The sequence below is a fragment of the Lissotriton vulgaris genome, chromosome 4_1, assembly GCF_964263255.1.
Source record: "Lissotriton vulgaris chromosome 4_1, aLisVul1.2, whole genome shotgun sequence".
Classification (NCBI taxonomy): domain Eukaryota; kingdom Metazoa; phylum Chordata; class Amphibia; order Caudata; family Salamandridae; genus Lissotriton; species Lissotriton vulgaris.
The window spans coordinates 984,473,037-984,498,100 of record NC_141691.1 but is presented as its reverse complement, the minus strand read 5'-3'; the positions used below and the strand labels follow the sequence as shown (position 1 = coordinate 984,498,100).

Genomic DNA, 25,064 nt, shown 5'->3' with positions numbered 1-25,064 from the left:
TACCGTTTGTTAACTTCTTATTTGATGGCTTTCCTTCCCCTTCCTGTGTTTGTTCCGCCTCTGCTTCTTTACCATGCTTTTTATTGAATGGATTATTCTTTTACTGCTCGCATTCAGGGGACCACATTTTTCTTTTAGTTCTGCACAAGATTGCATTTATTTTCTAGCTGTCTCCTTGTGATATTTACCCTCTCATATACCCTCTCATATACTCGTCCCAGGGTGACCAACTGGCATAGGTGCAAATTCAGGACGGTGAGTGTAAAAATTCAGGACAAAGGGTCAAAATTCAGGACAAAAATTCAGGACAAAAGGCCAAAATTCAGGACAAGACTTCGGGACAAGAGGTAAGTTTTACAGATACGTAAGAGGTGGTCGCGCAATAGTATATATGTAAGTAAATAGACAACCATCTAAGTACAAATCAAAATAGGTTTATATTAGGTTGAGACAATCATGCACTTCACGGTTTTTCAGTATGGCTGCAGCTTGCTGCGTTAGACAATTCAAAATTTGCATCTCACTCCAGCAGGTACATTAATCACCAGACAATGGTGAACCACACCTGAATATAAGTGAAGCTGCTTTTATTGTTGATTGAAAACTACTGGATGTATAAGGAACTTTGGAGTGCCAGCCCCTGTAACAAAACCGCCCCCCCACCCCCCTTTCCATCATCCCAGGGAAACACCCGATGCCCAGTCCGGCCAGTCCTGCCTTGCTATTTATTTATTTTTATTTATGGGCTTGTAACGCGCAGGCATCACACCCGAAGGTGTATCTCCGCGCGGTGCTGTGAAGAAACAGGTCGGGCAGCGCTCCTACTAGAATAGAGTTGTCTTTAGGCATTTCCTGAAAGCTAGATGACTCGGGCATTCTCTGAGGGAAAGGGGAAGACTGTTCCACAGACGCGGGCCCATAATGGAAAGGGCGCGACCTCCCTGTCTAGTCTTGTTGTGTCTAGGAACCTGAAGTAATTGCTGATTGCTGGACCTAAGATTGCGGGAAGGGCGGTGGTATACAAATTTCTCGGCCAGATAGTGTGGACCGAGGTTGTGGAGACTCTTGTGCACCACACAGCAAATCTTAAATTCCACCCGTTTCCGGATGGGAAGCCAGTGGAGGGCCTTGAGGAGGGGCAAGGATGGAGTTCTAGGGGGGGCATTGGTCACCAGGCGGGCAGCAGTGTTCTGAACCACCTGAAGTTTATTAAGCACTCCTTCATTGGCTGCTAAGAATAGGCCATTACAATAGTCCAGGCGACTCAGAACGAGGGCCTGGACCAAGGTCTTTCTAGTATTGTCTGGTAGAAGGGGGAACACCTTCCGAAGGAGGCTAATGATGTGGAAGCAGGATCCCGCCGTGGTGCTGGCATGATGGGCAAGGGTGAGGTCATGATCTAGAGTGCCAAAGCTGTGGTTTGAACGTGCTCAAAAGGTGGCATGTGTGTATATGCTGCGTGATTAACATACCCATCAGTCCACCAATGTGTGGAAGTGTTGACTTTCTGGCAGATGCCCGTTTTACAGTAGTCTAGTACAAGGTAAAAGTAATGTGCTGTTAACTTATGCTCTTCTATTTTGGGGTGCAGCGTGGTGGGCTGATCTGGTAAGGTGGTTGGAGATCACATACACAGTGGGTATATAGAGTTCACCAACATAAACAAGGTGCCACGGTGAAGCAAGAGTGTAATGGGGGATATTTGTCACCTCCCCTCCTCCCCTAAAAAGAATGAGCGGTATCTTTGTTCCTTACTTGAGGATTTAATATATGACATAATACCCGCTAATTTTGTTATGCCCTTTGTCTTAAGGATGCTGACACAGTTTATACCCCTGGTGGCGCTGTGCCAGAGAGCTAATCAATGGCCTCTCTCATATTAACGTTGGGTGAACCGATCTCGGCTTTACGAGTGTCTACAAATGCCAGCAAGGGTATGGTAGCATTTTCTTGCTTGTGCTGACAACAAACCAGAATCATTAACACACTCCTTTGGGGAATAATGGTAAAATACAGTGAGAGATATACTAAATACATTTTCTTGCGAACACGACTTTTCCACAGGCAACGCGGACTTCAGTACGTGAGATTCAACTACTGGACTGTCACGGCTGTGCATGTTAAACAACGGGAGGAATCACGGGCTATATGCAACTACAACTCCCGAAGGTCCATGCTGTTTACCTCGTCGACGTGGCGACGACGCTACGGCGATGACGTCACTTTCCAGCGACGATTTCGATCGGATAAACAGAGGATTGAACACCGCGTCCTCCATCTACGCGGTGGTTCTCCGTCTGAGCAGGTGTATGCGGGTCTAGCCGGACTGAACGGTAAGACTACCGGATGAGATGCCTCTTGTCACAGCGCCATATTAAGACTGTGAAACGCCGTTGTGTGAAATCATACAACTTTTGTGAGTCACCTGGTTCTCCCGGTCTTTTTACTCCGTGTAGATTGTGTTCATGGGCAGAACCCCCCGGGCGGCCACCAGTTCGAGTTTGTGAATTCCATAAACTCGGTGAGTCTACCTGATGAATTGAATTATCTCAAATGGGATTTTTAACCTTTGGAATTCTTTGAAAATGTTTCACGACCTGCCCTAATTATTGGGAGCTCATGGATAGGTTGGTAATGGATGCATGCAGTCCCGGTTTGGGATACAGTTTTGTGATTGTGTCACCAGTTCTTGCGAATTACTATACCTCATAATTTAATATTGAAGTATATGTTGTGAGTGGCTGAATATGACCACCCCGTTTTCATTAACATTCTAATAAGTGTGTGTGGAACCGGTTTATGAATCTCATTAGTGTGGAGACAAACCTGAGAAAATTATTAATCCTCAGGATGGAATAGAGATTTCTTTAGATTAGATCTTGTGTTGGGAGAGAGGAGCACTCACTCTCACCTAACTATTTCCTTTACTCCTTTCCAGTGAATGTTTTCCCGTGATTTTTGGGGACATTTCCTCCACTGATTTAGAGACATACCCAGTAGAGTATGGATCCCTGTGACCTACATCTAGCTGGGCAACCCAATGATCAGACTAAGACTTGGGTAACCGGTGGATTTGACTGCGACAGTCCTGAAGAAGACCGGAGTGACCTTCCGGGGCAAAAAGATAACAGTCGAAACATGTTGACTCAAGCAGTGGTAGGAGGGAAGTCTTGAGAAACCTTATTTTCTCATCAAGACATTTTTCCCATCCTTTCTTTTCTTTTAATCCTGATAAGGGTACCACTATTGGTTCTAATAAAGTATTTCTTTCTCTTGGCACCCCTAGTCAGTTTTAACACACGTCCTTACTGCACTAATTTTCGTCGCACGCACATCAGATCCACGAGGTGTTCCTCCACAAACGGTATCACTCATATATGTTACTCGTTGTACGTATTTACGTATTATGTTGTACGTCTTGTAACGTGGAAATTTATTATTTTTTCCCCTCCCTGATGCTCCGCCCTGGATGTGGCTACACCAGGGCGTTTGTAGCAGGCCCTATAATGAAGCATGTCACATACTTCGGTATGTGAGTGAGGGCAGTTTTTTCTAATTTGGGAATTTCCCTTGTTTATGTTGGTGAACTCTATATACCCACTGTGTATGTGATCATAGTCCATTTAGGGGGTTCGGGGTATAGGAGTATAAACGATTTGGCCCTCTCCCCTTTTGCGTGTTTAATTAAAAGGTGGTTGGAGATGCAGCAGACGTCTTGCCACAGGGTTCTGCATCTCTCATTTACATAACCTTGTGCATCTAGGTAGTGGGCTTTGACATAATTCGGACATGAAAGCTTAAGCCGTATGGCTAAAAATGAGACCAGGAAAATTATACTTGGTGTTCTGCGATATTGGAAGGAGATCCTGAAAACCGTGTTGGTTTGTGTGTGGACGGAAATATCCACTGCATGGCATCGGACATGTACCCCTGAAGTCCTGAATAGACCTTTTTTTCTGTCAGCAAGATGTGTGTCCTACGAATTCTATTCTGGTAAATGCTCCACTTCCAGGTAACACCTAGACCATTGAACTGACATCCTGTGTCCCTGTGAAGCGTGCATGTCTGTGCGTACATGGTGTATGTGTGCACATAACTAAAAGGTAGGCATAGGTGGGATATGTTTGTTAGGACAGGTTGAATCCATTTTGGATTGCGCCTGGTTTAGCATTGTACAAGATGGAGAGCTGGATGCAGCTGCCCCAGAAAATGGTAGGGTATTTCTTGCATTCTTGTGCTTGGAGGTTGAATACCAATCACAGGTGTGATGGTGGGTGGATGGAGACAGGGCTACCCTTAGAAAGTCTATGAGGACCTTTTAGCAAGATTGCTGATTAGGTTCTACCTAGGCACTTGCATTTGTTGGATGGTAGGGGAGAGGTATTGAGTCTGCAGATACTGTTATAGGTGAGGTGGTTTCTAGGCAGATCCTGCCCTTCACTCTGTCCCTGATTGATATTATAGGAAGGCTGATGGCACAGCTACAGAAACTTCACTCTACATTATACCCATGTTTTGGATACTCCTGCTTGAAGCCAGCAGTGTTAATACTTGCTATGAGAGTTATCACCTTGCACAAATGGCACTTCCTGCACTACAGCTATTTGAAAGGGAACTACTTCAAACTGGTTCCAGGACCTTAAAGATTAGCTCCACATGCCATGTATAGGAAAGGAGTATGAAAGTGGGACCCAAACTTCTGCGCTTTGTTCCACTTCCAAGTTAATCTTGACCAACGAAGGGAGCACTCCGCAGAGTACTTAAAGTTGCTGAGAGCACCAGTGCTGGTGACAGCCAATGAGAGGACTTCACCTGAATTATATGCAATGCCGGAGCAGCTGGGGATCTGGTTACTGCCTCAAAAGTCCGCCTGTAGGCTCACAGAGGGAATAGGAGTGCTTGGCCCTGCTTGAGTATAGACTGTCTGGCCTGACAAGTGAGAGGTTGTATGGTCTCCCAGAACATAGTTGGTATTGAAACAGCATCAAGTAATCTTAAGCCAAACTGTGTGCCCTCTTGCATCTCTGAATCTGAAAGAGACACGTTAGTGATAGATTCCTTACCTTAGAATATCCCCAGGCGCCAGAAACTTTTGCGTAGCAATACCCCTGCGCGTCGGTAGGCGTCATCCGCGGCTCCGCGTCCGTCGTCGGCGTCATTCGCGCCGGAATGACGTAGTCGGAGTACTTAGACGCCGCCCTCGCGCGCTGACGTCAGTTCTCCTTTTTTCCTCGCCAGCTACCGCAGATCCGGAGAAGCTCTACCCCTTAGGCACTTTTTGACTTAACTTTTTTGATCTTTTGATCTGATTTTTCTCGAGGCGTTTGACTCCTGCGGTGCCAGTAGGGATGCCCGGGTTCAAATCCTGCTCTAAGTGCAGCCGACTGATGTCGGTTACCGAGCCCCATCGCCGGTGCCTCCAGTGTCTAGGCCTCGACCACGACGACCGAGCCTGCTACGACTGCCGGGCCATGACGTCTAAGGCTAGGCGGGAGCGGTCCCGCAAGCGACTTGAGCTCCGGCCGGCGGCCCGTGCCGTTCGAGGTCCCGGTCCCACAGGAGTTCGAGGGACCGGTCGCGGGCTCGGAGCCCTCGTAGCCCCGAGAGTCGACATCGGTCGTCGGGATCACGATCCTCCGGTAAGAGGCATGAGAGGTCGGAAAGGCGTTATCGCTCTTCCTACCTACCTGGACGCTCGCTGCTCCGATAGAGTTGCGGGCGCCACATCCTGCCCCACACCTTCCGGTCCCTGGGCACGATGCAACGCCTGAGGAGGTCGAGTGGTACCTCATGGCCATGAGGTCCTTCCCTCTTGTGCCGGGTTCCGTGGCGCCTTCGGGCCCAGCGGTCCCGGCTGGGGGGCCTAGCGTATTGGGTGCTTCGGCTCCGATGCCGCCGGGTGCTTCGGCCTGACGCCGCCGGCGACTTTGGTCCCGGCGCCTTCGGCCCCCACTGGATCCGTGTCCGAATCCGGGTCGTCGGCGGTCGACCTCGCCGACACCGGCCCCAGGGTGTCACCCCCGGTGCCGCCTCTGGGCGACGCCGTCCCGAATCCTACCCTCGATTCGGTTCGATTCGGCGTTTGGAGATTTTTATTTCCACGAACCGGCCCCATCCTTTGAACCTGAGTATCAGGTGTTGTGTGACGAAGGGGATTGGGAGGGGTCTGTGGACCCTCTGGCACAGGAGTGCCAGTCTCAACAGGGCTGGACATGTGAGCTTGGGGATGCCAGTGGACTGGACACTTCGCCAGACACTGGTTTTGTCTCCCCTCCAACCGTGGCTACGGAGGAGGGGGCTGCCTACAGTGTAGTGTTGATGCGGGCGACCAAGGCCTTGAGCCTGGAGCTCCCAGTCGCGGCCGTGAGGACTAACCTACTCACTGAGGTCCTTAAACCGCAGTCAAGCTCAGCTGAGCCTCTGCTGCCGTTTAATGAGGCCTTGTGTGACGTTATTTTGGGAACCTGGTTCAGGATCACTACAGGTCCGCCTGTGGGTAGGAACGTGGCCAGGCGCTACCGCCCGGCTCCAGGCGACCCTTGCTTCTTGTCCACCCACCCCACCCCCGAGAGCCTGGTAATCCAGGCCTCTACCTCCCAGACCGCATTCCAGACGGCTCCGCCCGATCGGGAATCCAAGAGGTATGAACATTTCGGTTAGAAGGTGTTCTCGTCCCTGAGTTTGGGACTGCGATCAGTCAATACTGCATGCCTCTTTGGCCGCTACACCCACGCTCTGTGGGACACGGTCGCGGACGTGCTGCCAAAATGCCCGGAGGAGGTCCGGGCTAAACTCGCCCTTGCGGAGGGTCGAGATGCGGCACGCTACTCCATCCGGTGTGGGCTGGATACCACGGACTCACTGGGCAGAGCGATGGCAACAACGGTGGCTGTTCGACGCCACGCCTGGTTGAGGACCGCCAACTTTTCGGCTGATGTCTAGGCCACACTTCTGGACATGCCGTTTGATGGCCATAGCCTCTTTGGCGACAAGGCAGACCATGCGCTTGAGCTTTTTAAGGACTTCAGCGCTACGGCCAAGTCCTTGGGCCTCTCGGCCCCACGCCAGCAAACGGGTGCCTTTTGCTCCTTTCGTGGCTAAGGAAGGGGCGCTCCCACATGTGCCATGAGGTCCCTCCCTCTTCCGCTGGGTTCCGCGTCGCCTTCGGGCCCAGCGGTCCCGGCTGGGGGGCCTAGCGGGTCAGGTGCTTAGGCTCAGACGCCGCCGGGTGCTTTGGCCTGACGCCGCCGACGACTTTGGTCCCGGCGCCACAGGCCCCCACTGGATCCGGATCCGGGTCGTCGCCGGTCGACCTCACGACCTCGCCGACGCCGGCACCTAGGGTGTCACCCCAGGTGCCGCCTCTGGGCGACGCCGTCCCCAATCTTACCCTCGATTCGGTTCCGGCACTGGAGCCACGCGCTGCAGACTATTACACAGCATGGTGGCGGCCATGAAAACCGCCGTGGCGGTGGTCGGGGACAACGGCGCGGCCAGTCCACACCTTCCCCTGCAGCATCTGCCTCAAAACCCTCCTAGTCCGCGCTTTCAGGCCCCTGTGACGCCAGTGGGGGGCAGGGTTTGCCATCACCACTTCCACTGGCGCACTGTCACGTCGGACGTGTGGGTGCTGCAAATCGTCCAGAGGGGCTACTCCCTCCCCTTCGAGACAACCCCTCGAGCCATTCCACCGCAATACCACTGCGTGTCGGGGGATCATTTGCAACTTCTGCAAGAGGAAGTTACGGCCCTCTTGGCCAAGGGGCCATCGAGCGCGTTCCTGGGCCGGAAGTAGGGTGTGGTTGTTACTCCCACTACTTTCTGGTACCCAAGAAGGGCAAAGGGGCCCTACGCCCTATCTTGGACCTACGGAACGTCAACAGTTTCCTCCGGAAGGAGAAGTTCCAAATGCTGACATTGGCTCAGGTCTTAGCTGCCCTGGACCCTGGAGACTAGATGGTAGCTTTGGACTTGCAGGACGCCTATTTCCACATCCCCGTCCTGCCGGCCCATTGGCGCTACCTGAGGTTCACGGTAGGCCTCAAGCACTTTCAGTTTACCGTGCTCCCCTTCAGCTTTACCAGCGCCCCACGGGTGTTCACGAAAGTGATGGCGGTGGTCGCAGCTCATCTGCGCAGGTTAGGGGTTTCAGTCTACCCCTACCTCGACGACTAGTTGTTGAAGGCGGGCTCGCCCCAGACAGTCGTCAGCCACCTCCAGACAACGGCAGACCTCCTGCACCAGCTGGGGTTTTCCATCAATGTGCCGAAGTCACATCTGTGCCTCTCTCAGAAGCTCCTCTTCATCGGAGCGGTCCTCGACTCGGCGCGGTTTCGGGTTTATCCTCCCGAAAAGCGGGTCTGGGATATTCAGGCTCTCATCCCACTCTTTCGACCTTTATCCTGGTTCTCCGTAAGGTTGGCGCTGCGGCTTCTGGGGCTGATGGCCTCCTGCATCCTTCTGGTGCATCACGCCAGGTGGCGGATGCGGGCTCTGCAGTGGGGCCTGAAGTTTAAGTGGGCCCAGCAGCAGGGCAACCTGTCGACCATGTCATGATCTCAGAGGGCACTGCGAGACAGCTGCAGTGGTGGCTCACAGACCGCAATTGGGTCAGCGACAGATCCCTCTCCCTTCCCCAACTCGAGCACGTAGTTGTGACGGACGCGTCCCTTCAGGGGTGGGGAGGCCACATGGGAGAGGCGGAGATCAGAGGCCTCTAATCTCCGGTGGAGTCCCAGCTCCATATCAACCTTCTGGAGCTGCGGGCGATTCGTCTAGCACTGAAGGCATTCCTCCCCTCTGTCTGGGGGAATGTAGTGCTGGTGTTCAGACAACACCACCGCCATGTGGTACTGCAACAAACAAGGCGGGGTGGGGTTGTGGACCCTCTGCCAGGTGGCTCTGCGCCTCTGGCAGTGGCTGTAACATCAGGGCGTGACTCTGGTGGTTCAACACCTGGCAGGTTCTCTGAATGCCAAGGCGTACGCACTCAGCCGGCTGTGCATGATGGATCAGGAATGGCGTTTGAACTATGATGTGGCGCAAGGCCTCTTTCTGCAGTGGGGAGAGCCTTGGTTAGATCTATTCGCCACAGAAGAGAACGCGCAATGTCATCAGTTCTGCGCGTTGGAATTTCCAAGGCGGCACTTGCTCGGGGACGCTTTTCGTCGCGAGTGGAGTTGCGGTCTGTTGTACGCCTTTCCGCCTATACCACTTCTGCCCAGATTGCTGAAGATCAAGCGCGACCGGGCCCAAGTTATCCTTGTGGCTCCGGACTGGGCCCGAAGGTACTGGTATCCCGAGCTACTCAGTATGTCAGTCGATCCCCCGGTTCGTCTGCCTCTTTTGTCGCAGCAGCAGGGGACGGTCCTCCACCGGAACCTTTCCAGTCTCCACCTCCATGCTTGGAGATTGAGCGGCGACAGTTGAAGCCATTTGACTTGCCTCCTGAAGTCTGTAATGTCATTCTGGCAGCCAGGCGTCCCTCCACAAAGTCGGTATACGCCTGCAGGTGGAACAGATTTGTGGTATGGTGCACAGCAAAGGCTGTGGATCCTCTCAATGCCCCTCTTTCTGAGGTTCTCCTCTTCCTTCTTTCTCTTGCCCAGCAGGGCTCGGCTCTGGGCACTATCAAGGGCTACCTTTCTGCCTTTTCAGCCTTCTTAAAGCTACCTGATCAGCCTTTTTTGTTCAAGTCCCCCATTGTAAACAGATTCTTAAAGGGCATCACTCATATGTTCCCTCCAGTTCCTTTCGTGATGCCCCAGTGGGACTTGAACCTGGTTCTCACTTACTTGATGTGCGCTCCCTTTGAGACGCTTCATAATTGTCCTCTACGTCTTCTTACGCTTAAGACTGCTTTTCTGGTTGCCATCACCTCTGCCAGGAGAGTGAGTGAGCTCCAAACTCTTTCCTCTAAACCTCCTTTCCTTTCTGTCCATCCGGACAAGGTTGTGTTGCGGACAAAACCCTCATTCCTGCCCAAGGTAGTCACAGCCTTCCACATCGGGCAGTCCATCACCTTGCCCACCTTCTTTCCGCCTCCGCATCTCTCGAAAGCGGAAGAGAGGCTCCACCGTCTGGACCCAAAACGTGCGCTCTCTTACTATCTGGATCGCACACGCCAGTTCCGGGTGGATGACCAACTCTTTGTTGGTTACGTGGGCGCTAAGAAAGGACGGGCGTTGCACAAGCGAACCATCTCTCGGTGGATCGTGTTGTGCATCCAAGCGTGTTACTCTTTGGCTAAGAAGGAACCTCCTTTTGGGCTGAGGGCACCCTCCACTCGGGCCACGGCGACTACTACTGCCCTGGGCCGGGGAGTCCCCTTGCAGGACATTTGTCACGCAGCTACGTGGGCCTCGCTGCACACGTTCGCGAGACACTACTGCCTAGACAGCCAAGTCCGGAGAGAAGGCTTCTTTGGCCGTTCCGTCCTCCAGGACTTTCTGGTATGATTATTGGTTCGCTGACCCACCACCAGGGTTGGTATTGCTGGGGTATCTATTCTAAGGTAAGGAATCTATCACAAACGTGTCTCTTTCAGATGCACAAGTTACTACTTGTGTAACGATATATCTGTAAGAGACATTAGTTAGTGATAGATTCCTTACCTACCCACCCATCCTTCCCGTTCTGCGAACCGATATATAGGGTTAAGGTCATCCCCTTTCAGGGCCCTAGTTTCATTGCACCAGTGTTGGTTCTATCATGGCTCTGCGTATCTGGCGCGGAAAAGCTGTGTATCAGAACTGACGTCAGCGCGCGAGGGCGGCGTCTAAGTACTCTGACGTCATTCTGGCGCTAACGATGCAGACGACAGACGCGGAGCCGCGACGCGCAGGGGTATTGCTATGCAAAAATTTCCTGATCCTGTCTGACGCCTGGGGATATTCGAAGGTAAGGAATCTATCACTAACTAATGGCTCTTACAGATCAATCGTTACACAAGTAATAACTTGTGCATCATGTCCAAAAGACGTGCAGCAAATCCCAGCTCCGCCCACTTTGTTCTGGACTCCGACAACCCCTTTGTTCTGGGCCCCAACAACACCTCTGTTTTGGCCCTCTTTCCGCCTTTATTCTGGCTATGCTGTCCTCCTCCTCTCCCCTTGCTCTGGCTCTTCTCATCACATTTCCTTCTCTTGTAAATTGAATTGTTTGTAAATAACAAGCAGGCTTTTGACTAGATGGTGTTCATTTGTTTCTTTTTTTTTCTTTAAAGTGGAGACTAATCTATGAGGGATGTTATTTAGACTGCCTTAATTCAGGTCAATAGTTTTATTCATTGCATCAAATGATTACCTCCGTGGAACATTGTTAAGTTGTTTGCTTATGGCCCAGGCTCGACAGAGGGAGACAGGGGGGGGCAGCTCTTGTTCTTTTTGACATTGTGATGTGCCCTCCCTTTCTTCTCTCTAACGATGACTGAGGAAGAACTTTGCTACTACTTTAATGTTTTCAAGCGTAGGTCATAAACCTTTTTATAAAAATGTCTGGAGGGTAGGTGAGGTTTGAATGCTGAGTTTGCTGGAGGAATATCAAACGTTACAACACGGGTCTTTACTCAGCATACCTCTACCTAGCGGGCATTACAACATACTGATATTACAACACATTGTAATATCATGCAGGGCTTTATGACTCATATCTTTTAGCCCACATTGCATCTTGTAAAGTCAGATATATATATCTATATGCAGGAAAGAAATGCCTCAACAGATGGACTCCTCAAGGAACAAAAATATTTCCCGTACAATGTTTCAGCTACCGCCTTTTTTCAATTTCTCTTGATTCACTTTGCCTCTACCCACCCTTAAACCCAAAAGTCACCCTTAATTCCTGTTATCTCTGCCCAGCCCAAACCACAAAATTATCCTTACCCCCATTTACCCTTACCCACACCTGAATCCACCTTTTTTTAAAATATGGTATAAAAATGTGTTCTTTAAAAAATGTATATACTTCTGTGGTAAAGTACTGCACGTTAAAGAATGCGTGGAAAGGGTAAAAACCTATTGAACATACTTACCTGAGTTGTACTTGCCTGCGCCGTAAAGACAGCGGGTAAAGGCAATTGGGGATAGAAACTGTGGGGTAGAGGTAAAATGCCTGTTGGAGTTCGCCTTTAAAACAAAGAAGAAATATGGTGTGACTTATTGAGGCAGAAGCGGATTCTGAAGTAATTCCTCCATAGTGCATGTGTGTTGTTGTATGACTTTACCACGCTTGCCTTTAGCACACATTTTTTTAATTTACTTCTAATATTCCTTTTCCACTACCCATCCCTAAACCTTTAAATTTCCCTAACCCCCCTTTACCACTACCCACATCAAAACCCTAAATTTAGTCTCACTGTTACATGCATGTTAAAGGAATTGCGCGGTTAAGGCTGTGTGGGAAATGCGGATTCCCACACTGGTAATTCCCTTCTCAGGGTGCCTCAGGGAGGCTTTTTACTGAAAGATGTACAGCTAGCTCAACAATCCCATGGCTTGAGATCAGAAACAAAAATGTACTCAGCAAGGACATTTTGCATTGTGATTTTGTTTGCATTTCCATCATTCTAACCTCTTGCATTAGCATAGTATTACTTCTTAAATGCATTCGGTCAGCCGTCCAAGAGGATATTATGTAGCAATTTTATAATTTGGCCTGTGAAGTATACCACTCCTTATGATCACTTGTCATTAATCTGAAAATGTTTCCACTATATTAAAAAATATATCATTCATAGGCTGACCTATCTATGACTAACAATCAGCAGACTCTAAATTGTATAGAAAATGCGGGTTTGCTTTTTGATATCCATTGACAAAATCTTCTGCATCTTTTCCCCCAATCTCTGCAGGTTGGTATGTGGTCTGGCAGCTGTTCCTGTCCAAATTCAAGTTCCTCCGAGAGCTTATAGGAGACACAGTCGCTCTGCAAGGGGAACATGAGCCATCTGAGTCTGAAACTGAGCAAGAAGCGCAGTCCACTCCGCCCAGACCTCGACCCAAGTCAGCACGGCAGCGGCGGGCACCTGCCGAAGAAGCAACTTAAAGAGCTGTCACTTTGGGGACGTTTACATCAGCAGGGATACATGTAGCTCTGTAGAATTCTCCACCCCCACTCTGCTACTGAATTTCCTGCCTTACGGTAATGATGACCTGATTCAAAGGATCCAATGAACATCATTGCTGCGGGTATATGTGTGGAATTGAAGTGACGCATGGTGCTGGATTACAGGCATGGACGTTGAATTGATGATTAGAAGATGGGTGTTTCCAAACCACCACTAAGGGGTTGTCCACTTCAGCTCTCCACCAGCATACTCAACTTTCAACTCGCACCTTATCCTGAAATGGTAACTCTGCTTTCTCGTTATGTATGTTTGTCGCTTAGGTTTTCAAGAGTATCTCAATTGCTCACCACATATTTGGATGAGGATGACAAAAATGGATATTTTTCCTTTTCCTACAATGGGAAATCTCCACAAATCTGTGGTGGTTGATGGGAATGCCATTACGCAGGGATACTGTATTTTAAAAGACAATGTTACATCAAAGTGCACTGTTTCTGAAAACAACGGTGGTTTCGTTTAAAGAAAATGAGAATTTCAAGGAAGTGCAACATGTTGAAGACTGTTACAAGTCTTCCGAACACATGTGGAAACCGTCCAGTTGCCCTTTCATCGTACTTTGTCCGGCATGTGCAATGTAGAGTCCCGTGCTGCCTCGGGTAGAAACAAGATGAAGGAATCCACACAATTTTTGGGTGAAGATTTCACTGAACCTGTAAAATAAAGGGTTTATCTCACTTGGTGAGAGAATTGGAAACAAGCCCACTGAAAAGCGCAGAAAGCCACTGTAATGTGTCTGACTTAGTAGCAGTGTTTGTTACCCACTGTGCAGTCCTGAAACAGGAAAAGAAGTGCCTACTACTTCAAGGATTTGAAGCATTTCTGAACTTTTGCATTGTATGGTCCACGGCCAACCGCCCAGGGCAGGAAGGTGAACACAGCCGCGCCAAAGAAAGGAACAGCCTTTTTTCAACCTTTCTTTTTGAAACATCGTGTGAAGATTGAATTTTCTTTTGCTGTCCATCAAAAGTCAGTGGGGACAAATACCTTAGGGTTACATTGATGCACCAGAGGCTTGAAGTCTGTGGAAATACGTGGAGTTCTGATTGGAACCACCACAATATTCTACGCAAACTACTGTTTTAAAAAGACTGAAGTAGGCCTTTAAGTCAACGACTTGTACTGCACACTATGAACCTATTAGAAAATGTTTTTTTAAGGTTAACACTATTCACTTAAAATGCCGAATGCGTGTCGGGAATGTGTCCTGTGTTATTAGCAAGTGACTTGCATTGCATGTGTTCCTTCACAGGACTACTTTCAGCACGGGCACGTATCCGCTTTTAACAAGTCTGTCTTTTCATTGTATCTGATTGGACGAGCACAGTGCTTGTCTGTCCTGGTATTTTTCTTTTAAAGGGAACAGAAGGAACTACTTCGTTTCCACGGGTCGCACGAACACATGCAATGTTGTGGCTTTATTTATTAGATATTGCCTTGGTAGTGAGAGGCACAACTTAATCTGACACGCCAGTACTGGCTGTAGCTCTCTATTGATGACAATATATATTGTCATTAGCTAAATACTATGCTTCCCATTGAGAACACCCATGGGTATTGTAAAAGAAATGTTGCACCCATCTGCTGTGTAATGGTATAAGCAAAAAGAAAATCCCTAACAGTACTTGGCGAGCTTACGTCTGCAGTGCGCTCAATTCTCACTTACTTTACCACGCTTGCTAAAACATCTTTGGCAAGTGTACAGCAGCAACTCGTAAAATAATGTAAAGAGGAAACCGCTTTTTATATACTTTTCTCGGTTATGCCCACCCTAAAATGCCGTCATTTGTTACAGGGATTTTTAGTTTTCGCAGGTTTCAGATTGTATGTGTATTGTAAGGTAGAGTGTTCAGAATCGTAGTGCATGATTGTGTACATAGTGTCAGCATGATGGAATGCTGGAACAGTATGGAAAGCTGTGGTTTATTTTTCAGTTTAGGTGTTGTGGTCACTTGTTGGATATGTGGTACAGTTAAAGTGATTCAAAAGATGTACTGAACTCGAGTCGCAAATAATGAATCATGAATATGAACGGTTTAAGAGAGGGAGCACCATAAGCTGATGATGGTGTTGAAGGAGGACCCCTAATCTTAGACCTTTAATTATCTAGGGACTCGGATATAAAATGTGTAAGTCGAGCAGTTCTCTCGCTCCCTCCCTCATATAATGCTGCTTAAAACATCTTCCTTTCTCAGTTGAAACCATATGCAGCGTTTGTCTGTGGTAAACCTTGAATCAAAGTGCACTCTGCAGGGGTTTTCTTGATTGAAAACCCTTCCAGTTCTTGCAAAGCCTGTGTGTTTCCTTAGGCCTTCATGATGGACACCCTGAAAGGTGGTGCCTTCTGCGTCTTTGTTCACTCTAACTGTAGTATGGAAAGAAGGTCAGAAACTTGCAGAACAATGCCCAGCATGCTCATGAGCACAGTGACCATCCTCTGACACTATGGGTAGAAAGTATGTTGCCACTGCTGTTTGTAGGCTTTGCCATATTTGTTTTATTTTTAGTTAATTTCCATTTGCACAACTTCTTCTCCAGTATAGATGTTACGCCAAGCAGAGCTTCCCAGTTCCCACAAGGTATAACTTTAGAATACTGAAGAATTTCACTTAACCTTTCCATATCCATTATCTACAAGATTATGTTGAAAATGTACGTGGTAAGCCAACATCGAATGTAAATGATAGCTGGTAGTATAGCTCAATTGGTCAGTCTGAGATCAGGTGGTTGCCAAAGGTCCCATAAGTAAAGCCAATTACATTTCAGAATAGGTTAACCAAGACATTTTGAAAAAACCTCAGTGTTGGGATGGTGCATGCAATTTGATTGACTGTCTGCGTCATTTTTCTGCAAGTTTGGGTATGAAATGTAATCGTGCACAGTGGCATCACTAAAATCTAAGAGAATGTGGAAACATGTTTTAGAAAAAGTTTCAAGTCTTATAGAATATAATAAAGATTTGATACCGAAAATACTTTGAAAATGATTGGTACAACACACCTCTGTAGACATTTTGGGTCTCACACAATTTATCAGTACTGCACCTTGAGAGAAACACCAAAAATAAAGTAAGCCTGTTTTGGAATCCCTCCTTTTTGTGTACACTTTGTACAGTTGAACCCAAACATTGGCTGCCTTGTTGGCCGTCGGGCCATTTTCAATTACCACAGCCTCTCAATCCCACCACAGCTAGAATGATATACCTTTTTATCATCAGACCATGGCTATTCATAGAATTTCGAATTTTTATTCTGATTTCCTGCGTATGTGTGTTTAAATCTTACTTAATTTCACCTATTATTTGTTTTAGAGAAAATTGTTCTACTGAAAGTTGTTTCTGGGCATTCCCTATATATTTCACTGTTAAACTGTTCAATGTATTCTTTTTACTGAAAAATAAGTTTTTTATGTACTCATTGCTTTTACGAGTGTTTTTAATTTAAATCGTGTTCAAAATGGTGCCTAGTATAAGAACAACAAATGGTTTCCGACTGCAAGTTACTAATCAGGGCCTCTTCCAGAACCTGGAAAGCAGCCAATGTACTGCCTAACCATGGAAATTCTTTAAGTATCAGAGGTGCACACTCATGAAGGAAGATGAGAAATAAGTTAAGATAAATGCAAAGCAAACGTTGTTTAAGCTTGTGGCAAAATATGTACTTGCACTGAAATGAACTGTGTACCATTTCCAATTTCATAGGACTGGATGGAACATCATCCATTAAGCTCCTGAAGGTGGAAGGTTAGTTCTTGGCTGGAAGGCACCACAAAGGGAGTAGTGATTCCTCTGAGTGACCCCGAACTGCTAAATCTTGGAGGAGACTATTCTTTGTTATTTATATAAAGGCTGTAAGCTTCACTGCTGGGTCAATTTTCTATGTTATCCTAAATGAAGTTTTCGAATTAACTTTAGCTCGTATGCTACACAACAAGAATTATGAGGTACCTTGGTCTGAACAGTGCTGTAGCGTAAAGGGGAAAACACAAGCAGACGTGTCATTTTTTGGACTGCATTCTCATCTGCATGACTGCGTAAGTACTTGGGTAATATATGCATTAAAGCATGATAGGCTTAAATATTGTACAGATATGCAGTTAGCACTGTTCACATGGTGATTCTTGCAGATTTGACCACCCCCTAAAATACCCCGTTCACATGCAATGTTACTAATTCAGTGCTGTGAATTTAGGTATAATGACAAACTGTACGAAAGCAATAGGGGCAGCCGTTCACACACCAGGTGCAATCACAAATGGCTTTCAGTCCGAAAGACATGAAGCGGTTGTTCTCACTGGAAGTGGACATGGGTAGAGGGCATTAAAGTAAAACCTGTGAGGATCTCATGCTGCCACAAGAAACAGATGATTTTCCTATGAAGGTAGTATGCCAGAGCCTCATTCCAGTCCACCTTAATATGGGGCGCAAGTCGACGGACCTGTGTTCAATACACGTTTGTCACCCTGCATTTTGACTGCTTTTGCTTTCACTACCTGAACAGAAAATACTACTACCAGTAAGCATTCATTTGTAATGAGGGCAACTTGGAAGCCATGCTGGCGTGCTCCCTTAAGTGTGATCTAGTTTTTTATCCTCCATTTTGGGAAGGACATCTGAAATTCTGCAATAAAAGTTGTTATGCATGTCAGTGTCTTGTCTCATGCCACCTGCAGAATCTTACTCCCTGGCTTCAACATATAATATTTTTCTTTAGAGTGGAGAGCTCAGATGACATAGCAAGGGATAGGTTATGGATCATTTATGGAACATCTTCACCTACTACGTTTTTTTAAATAATTTAAAGAAATTTTGTGTTAATTATCATCTCTGTTTCTAATCATCGTCCATTCTCTGTTTTAGTAGATCGAGGAGCATTCCACAAGCATGCCCTTTTCACCCATTTTATAATTTTAAATGCATAGCATGTATAATGCAAGGGTTCTTTTGAATGTGGGCTGAAACGGTTGCAGCATTTACAACTACAACATTTATGCTGCAATAAATAAAAAAATTTCAAGATCTTTAAGATTTCCTAATTTCATCTGTCAAAGTAATGTGAATTTGAGTTGCTTAGCGGCATATTTGAGAGTGCATTTTCGAGAGCAGCGAATGTTACTTATTAAGACAGTTTCTTTATAATTTTTTGAGGAGATCAAATACCATTTTTTAAAATATCTGAACAATTTGCCTTCATGCTTTTAGGTTGAATGTCATTTGAAGATTTTGTTTCAGTGAGTCGTTTACTTGTGTGCTTTTCACGTTTAATCTATTTTTTTTTTCTTTTTTCTTTTTTGTAAATTTTGGGGGATTGTTTCTCCTGTGTTTACTGTCATCAGTTGTGAAACTTTTTTTGACAATGTTTTAAATATTTTTTTATGTTTAAGTTTTGAAAATTGCAGCATACATTTATTGCATTTTTTTTAGTTCCGTAATTTAAACCAGAGGGCCTGGATTTTTGACAAAAAGCAATTTTTTAAAATTAATTCTATGCAGTTCTGTCACAGCTCACTGAGGGTTGTACCACAGCATGCATGAAGCAACAACTTGCTTGTTGAGATAGGGTTTATTTATGCTGGCTTAGACTACAGCGTGTTTTGTGGTACTCCTTTACAAAGTCATTTCTACCCTCCTGCTCCCTAGGATGGTGGTTATGTATATTGTTAGTTACCGCTTCAGTGTTGACATTTAGAATACTGTACTGCGTTCATTTTGGTATACCTGTAACCAACATGTCTAATAATTAAACTGACTGTAACTTGAATAAACGAGTAATTTAATAAATTCTATTTTGTCTGCAATTATTTCATGTTTAATGATGGTCCCGTTTCTTACAGGCGCATTAGCTAAGTTGGTATCTGGATGTTTGCTTCTAGAGATGTTACATAATTCTAGTACAATAAAAAAAATTCACATCTGCGTACAACTCTGATAAAATACCTTGTTACTGCCCAAATAATTGTTCACAGCTCTTTGAAATTGGGGAGAGGGAGGGGGGGAGTCTCAACTTCAGAAATTGATGATGTCTAGTGTGCTGCTTCCTTGAATCTTGGTTAATATTTTGTAACTTTAAGTTCGAAATGAACTGTTTTAAAAAAAAAATTAGTTTGAAATTATTTTTGTTTAAAATTTCAGAACCTAAAGGTTTAAAATTGATAATGTTTTGCCCTGGCCAAATTGCATTCTTGACCATTAAAATTATCTGCTCAGTTGAAGTAATGATAAGTTATCTCCAGCCATAGCCTATTTGGGCATCAAAGCCACATTGTGGACATAAGTTGTCATGATGGTCACAGTTTGAAGGTCATGATTTTTATCAAACTACATATCATTTTTCATACCTTAAAAAAAAGTATTTCGTCAAACAGCAAGCTGGGGCACGTGCCCACACCCAAAACTAACCTACATATTTTCAGACTAAACATTTTTTAAAGCTAAGTGCTCTAACAAAAAGCTTTTCAAACTAAAATGTTCATAACTTATGCATATCTAATATTTGCTTAGTTCCTCCGAGCAATACAATCTGTTGTCCTAGAATATTTATTTTACTAACAACCGGAAAGTTTGTGTGTTAAACTTTACCATTAACACATGGGCCCAAACCTGATGATCCATGCCATTACAAGAGCTTACTACTTTCCTGTGCCTACGATTAAATGTGGACCTTGTACAGGCAGTGCAAATGCTTTGTTTGACATGTCATCCACCACATGAAACCGCATGTGGTTGAAGGGAGACAACATACTTCATTGTGTTGCAGATTTCTTTACATTTTCAACTTTAATATAGATTTTAGATTTCATTTTTTTTTCAACAATATTTATTGCAGGTTTTTCCAGGTTTTTTACAAACATACCCCCCCCCCCCCCTCTGAGACCAGGTATCAAAACGTATACTCCAAACAGGGGTACAATGCAAATCAAACGGTTCCTGAAATAATACAATAATACAAAAGAGAATGAAAAAGAAAGAAAAATGAAAAGAAAAACAGAGAGCAGCGTAGCAGGCTTGGACAGAGAAGCAAATTGATACACCAAACAGTATGTGCCCTTGTTTGAAATCTCCGGGAGTTCCCATTAATCATTCTCTTGAATCCATTCAAGTAAAGGGCCCCATATTTTCATACCTCGCCTTCGAGTGTTGAACCCCTTATTCCTATAGATGGCGACCTCCAGGCTACAGGTTGCGAGCAGTCTGGCTCTCCACTGCATAAACGAGGGTGGTATCGGAGGGAGCCAGGCTGATGCGATACACAGCCGAAGCACCCCCATCGCAACAAAAATTAACCCTTGTATCTGTGTTGGCCTATCAGTGCTTGATATGCCCAGGATGACTTCTGCTGTAGTAATGTTTGTCATAATGAGCAAACTCTGTGAGAAAACCTGATATTTCGGTAAGTAAGTTCGTAAAAAGTCACATGTCGCAAACATGTGGACGATGTCTACCGCTGGTAGAGCACAGCGTGGGCACATTGTTCCTTTCCCTGTTCCCCATTTAGCTATTTTAAATGGTGTATAGTATAAAGAGAAGTAGGTCTTATAGTATTGTGCTTAAAGCCTAATGGACATTAAACAAGAAAGCGACATTTCATATGACTTTGCCACCATACGGGAAGAGAGTCCTAATTTGCTCTGCCAGGCGTCTGCATGCTTGTCCAAATCATCTGATAGCATTGAGTTCAAGGATCCATATATCTCGCCGATTTTAGGAGGCGTTTCTCTATTTAGATTTTCTATAATATGACTCGATTGAAATTTAGCCCGCCCCCCCCCCTTTCTTCAGTAGAAAATCTCTCACTTGCAGAAATTAAAAAAAATCCCTGTTGGTGATGTTAAATGCTAGTTTTAATTCATCAAATGATTTGATTCTAATGGTCGAAAAAAAGCAACCAAGCTGACTAATCCCCAGGTCGTTCCATCTCTTTATACATGTATCGTGAAATATCTCGGGGAGATCTGAATTCTGACTCACTGGAGTATAGTAGGAGTAGCGACCAAGTCCTAATAACTTTTTAACATTCCCCCAGACTTTGCCAACACAGGAGATCGTCTTAAATTTGACTTTTTTAAAACACCCATCATTGACATGTCGCCATAAGCATCCAGCGCTCCCTTTCCCCAGGATGAGTTCTTGTGGTGAGGGAATATTGCTACTTCCTGGGTTGCCAGTTATCAGGGGGCAAACTATACCTTAAAACTGTGGCGCAGTAATATAGTTTGAAGTTGGGGAGAGCCCAAACTCCACGTTTTCTAGAATTAGAGAGCCACCTCAGAGCCCTACGTAGTCTGTTATATTCCCAGATAAACCTGGAAAACATTGTATCTATGTTTTTAAATACCTGTGGAGGAAATTCTAAGCAGATAGCACGAAAAAAATACAGAAACGTAGGTAAAAACAGCATCTCGACTACATTGGTTCGACCCCCAATAGTCAGATGTAGATTATTCAGCCTGATCAGTTCTTTCTTGGTGCGTTGTAAGAGGGGATCTATATTAATACTAACAAGAAGTTCTAAAGCAGCACAAATGCAAACCCCCAAATATGTTGCCCTGTCGGTTACTCTAGGGTCACTCATCGAAACCTTGTTATTCAAAACAATCTGAGTTTTACTCGCTTTCAATTTGTACCCAGAAGATTGACCAAAGAGTAATGCTTCTGCTTCGATCACACTTATGGCGGTTTTAGGATCCCCTGTAACAATGGCAATGTCGTCAGCATATGCTAAGCATTTTGTATCCATGTCACGACCCGAATAGGAGGAATTGGTATATTGTTTTCCAGCCTTCGAATGAATGTGTCTATATAAATAGCGAACAAGAGGGGCGAGCAAGGGCACCCTTGTCTTGTCCCCCTAGTTATTGTAAAATTTTCTGATAATATCCCATTTATTAAGACACTGGCCCTTGGGTTTACATAAAGTCGTTGAATGGCGGTTATGAATTTCTTCCCAATGCCGCAGCTTGCCATTGCCTCCCACAGGAACTTCCAGGAGACCCTATCGAACGCCTTCTCTGCGTCAAGCAGGATAAGCGCCATAGGGTCTCCTGTAGTTCCCGTGTAGTCAAAGAGAGAGATGACTCTTTGTACATGGTCGATCGTGGACCTTGCTTGCACAAAACCATGTTGCCTCTCAGAGACTATTTTGTGAATCAAAGGTGCCAGCCGTGTAGCTAATACCTTGGAATAGATCTTTGAGTCCCCATTTAGCAAGGTGATTGGTCGGTAGGATCCCATTTTCTCGGGGGGGCTTTATTTTTCTTGGGAAAAACTATAATTTTAGTTAACGACCAGGACTTTGGTGGATTCCCCCCTTGCGCAATGTATTGAAAGAGTTCTAAAATAGCTCCCTAAGTTGTGGTGCAAACTTAACATAAAACTCTGTAGGGATTCCGTCCATAACTGTGGCCTTACCATCTGGCATGGAGTTCACCGATGCTAAAATTTCTTCCCACAGCAAGGGACTATCTAGTAGATCCTGATCGGCTTTTTCCAGCTGCTCTGTGTTGATTAGGTCTAGATACAAATCAGGGTTGTTACACTCGTTATCAGCTTCGTGATAGAAGTTCTGATAGAACTTATGAAAAGCTGTTCTAATATCTGAGAATTCTGCCCTCAAGCCAGCTACAGGATCAATAATTTCTATTATAAGAGTGAGCGATGACTCTTCCCTGGTTCTGACCGCTAATTGATGACCTACCCTTTCACTTAGCTCGTATGTTTTTTTCTTTCTGGGAGTTTGCCCTACAGATCGCTTTTCCAATTAGAATTTCTGAAATGTAATTCATTGCGATTGCTACCTTTCTTACTTCAGGATCTACACACCTACCCTCATGAATAGCTTTAATCAAGTCCTCTTCTGCTTTACCCAGGTTCTGTTTGAGTGCAATCATTTTTAACCTCCTTTCTTTATTAAGCCGAAAAGAAAAGCGCATAGTTTCGCCCCTAATACAGGCCTTCAATGTATCCCACACCACATCTATATCTGCGGACCCCATATTTTCTGTCAGAAAAAACGGAATCCATGTTCCCATGTGTTGGCAGTATCCTTCATTATACACTAATGTCTTTTCAAACGTCCATGTATTTGTAGAGGATTTATCATAACCACACGTTGGGTTGAGCACTAGCGGCTTATGGTCTGAGAGGACTCTTGACAGTTTTTCTATTTGGCAAACGGATTTTAGTTCGTTGGACATAAACATATAGTCCAACCTTACATGTCTAGCATGAGGGTGCGAATAATAGGTATAACCAGGATCCCCTGGGTACTTCACTGTCCAGCCATCAACTAAGCCATGCAAACCACACATACCTTTTAGTGCTAGAAAAACTTTGTTTCCTCCCGTGATATTTGAACTCTGGACCCAGCAACCACTCACTAGGTAGATGGATGTTTAAATCCCTGCACACAACCAGAGGGAGAGGCCAATGTGCGAGTTCGTTGGACACATTAATCAACACATCGGGGTCGTCACTTATACTACCATAGATGGTGCAAAGTGTTAATTTGTTTTTCCCATTGTTGTAACAGCATTCTAATATAATATATCGCCCAAATTTGTCCGCAACAGATCTCGGAAACTGCAGCCCTGCCCCTTTTGCCAAGATAGCCACCCCCTTGGTGTGTGATCCCTGCGTAGTGGCCGAAATAAGCCGGTATCCAAGTGTTTTCAGTAAATATTTTTGTGCCCCCTCGATGTGTCTCTTGCAGACAGATAATACTGGCAGCTGATAACTTGAGTCCCTCTGCCACTTTTTGCCTTTTCTTTACGTCGTTGAGGCCACAAATGTTCATTGAAAGTATTTTTAGTTTAGCCATCACTATTAGCATTACTCAACGGATGTGTTTTTTTTATGCTTCCTAAACAAGCTACCACGCTGCAGTTTTTTCCAATTGTCTCCCCGTGTATATCTCATACCCCCAATAAGCACCCTTAAACCTAGACCCCCTCCCTCCCACCCTTCAACCCACCCCCCACCTTTCTTTAGGCTGCCAGGCTCAACCTGAGCCTGTGTGATGGTGTCCTGTCCGATCTCACCCACACCCCACTTCACCCTTCCCCCTACAACCATATATGCTCCCAGCCTGGCAAATTTTAGAGTAACTCCATACCATGTCAACCCACACCTTATGAGCCCATGTTAATGTGTGCAAGGCCCTTATATAAGAGCACCAACATATGAGACAAAAAAGAAAAGAAAAAAACGCCCAAAATATATCCAATACGGGTTAGTATAGCCCCAAAAGATCCCGGAATCATTTTCAAGTTATATAGTCATATCGGGAGCCAAGCAATGTCCAAGCAATCTTGACAGACCCCCCCCCTGCTCCATCATTTTTCTCTGAAATTATTTTCTTCAGGGCCAGCCCTGCCTGGATTTCAGAGGTAAAAAACACTGTCTTTCCATTTGAAATCACTTTCAATTTGGCAGGATTCTGTAGAAAGGCGACAGCACCTGCATTTTGGAATCGCGTGATCAGTTGTCGCAGTCGCCAGCGTCTTTCTACCGTTGCGTGTGCAAAGTCGGGTTTATCGGAGAATGTGAAGCTCCCCCAGTTTCGTTGCTTATTAGGTCTAGCCAGATCATACACTGCCTGCCTTAGTAAAAAGTTTCCAAAAAACACCAGTATGGCTCTAGGGAATGATTGGCTTCCTTTGGAGTGTTTAGGGGATGTAAAGGGAAATCTGTGCACCCTCTGTAGTTCCTTATCCAAATCCCAGTTTATTAACTCGGGAAAAGCATTTTTAAAAAGATTGATTGTGAAGGCCTGGATATCCGACCCCTCGCTGTTCTCTGGTAATCCAAGGATTCTTAGATTATTCCGTCGTTGGCGGTTCTCTGCCTCCTCCAGTTTCCACATAATATCCGTCACAGAGCTGCCCTGTTGAGTCACCTCGGTTTTTAGGGTTTCCACAGTATTTTCCAAGATTTCGGTCCGTGTTT

At 45.7% G+C, this 25,064-nt stretch overlaps 1 protein-coding gene across 1 annotated transcript in view; it reads left to right on the top strand.

The window, feature by feature from the left end:
• Positions 1–18,905, top strand: part of SMIM13 (small integral membrane protein 13) — a 104,922-nt gene extending 86,017 nt beyond the window's left edge. The window contains exon 2 of the mRNA XM_086965245.1: positions 12,851–18,905. Within this exon, the coding sequence (XP_086821371.1) occupies positions 12,851–13,044 (194 nt within the window). The 3' untranslated portion in view covers positions 13,045–18,905. The remainder of the gene's footprint in view (positions 1–12,850) is intronic.
• Positions 18,906–25,064: the final 6,159 nt, after the last annotated feature.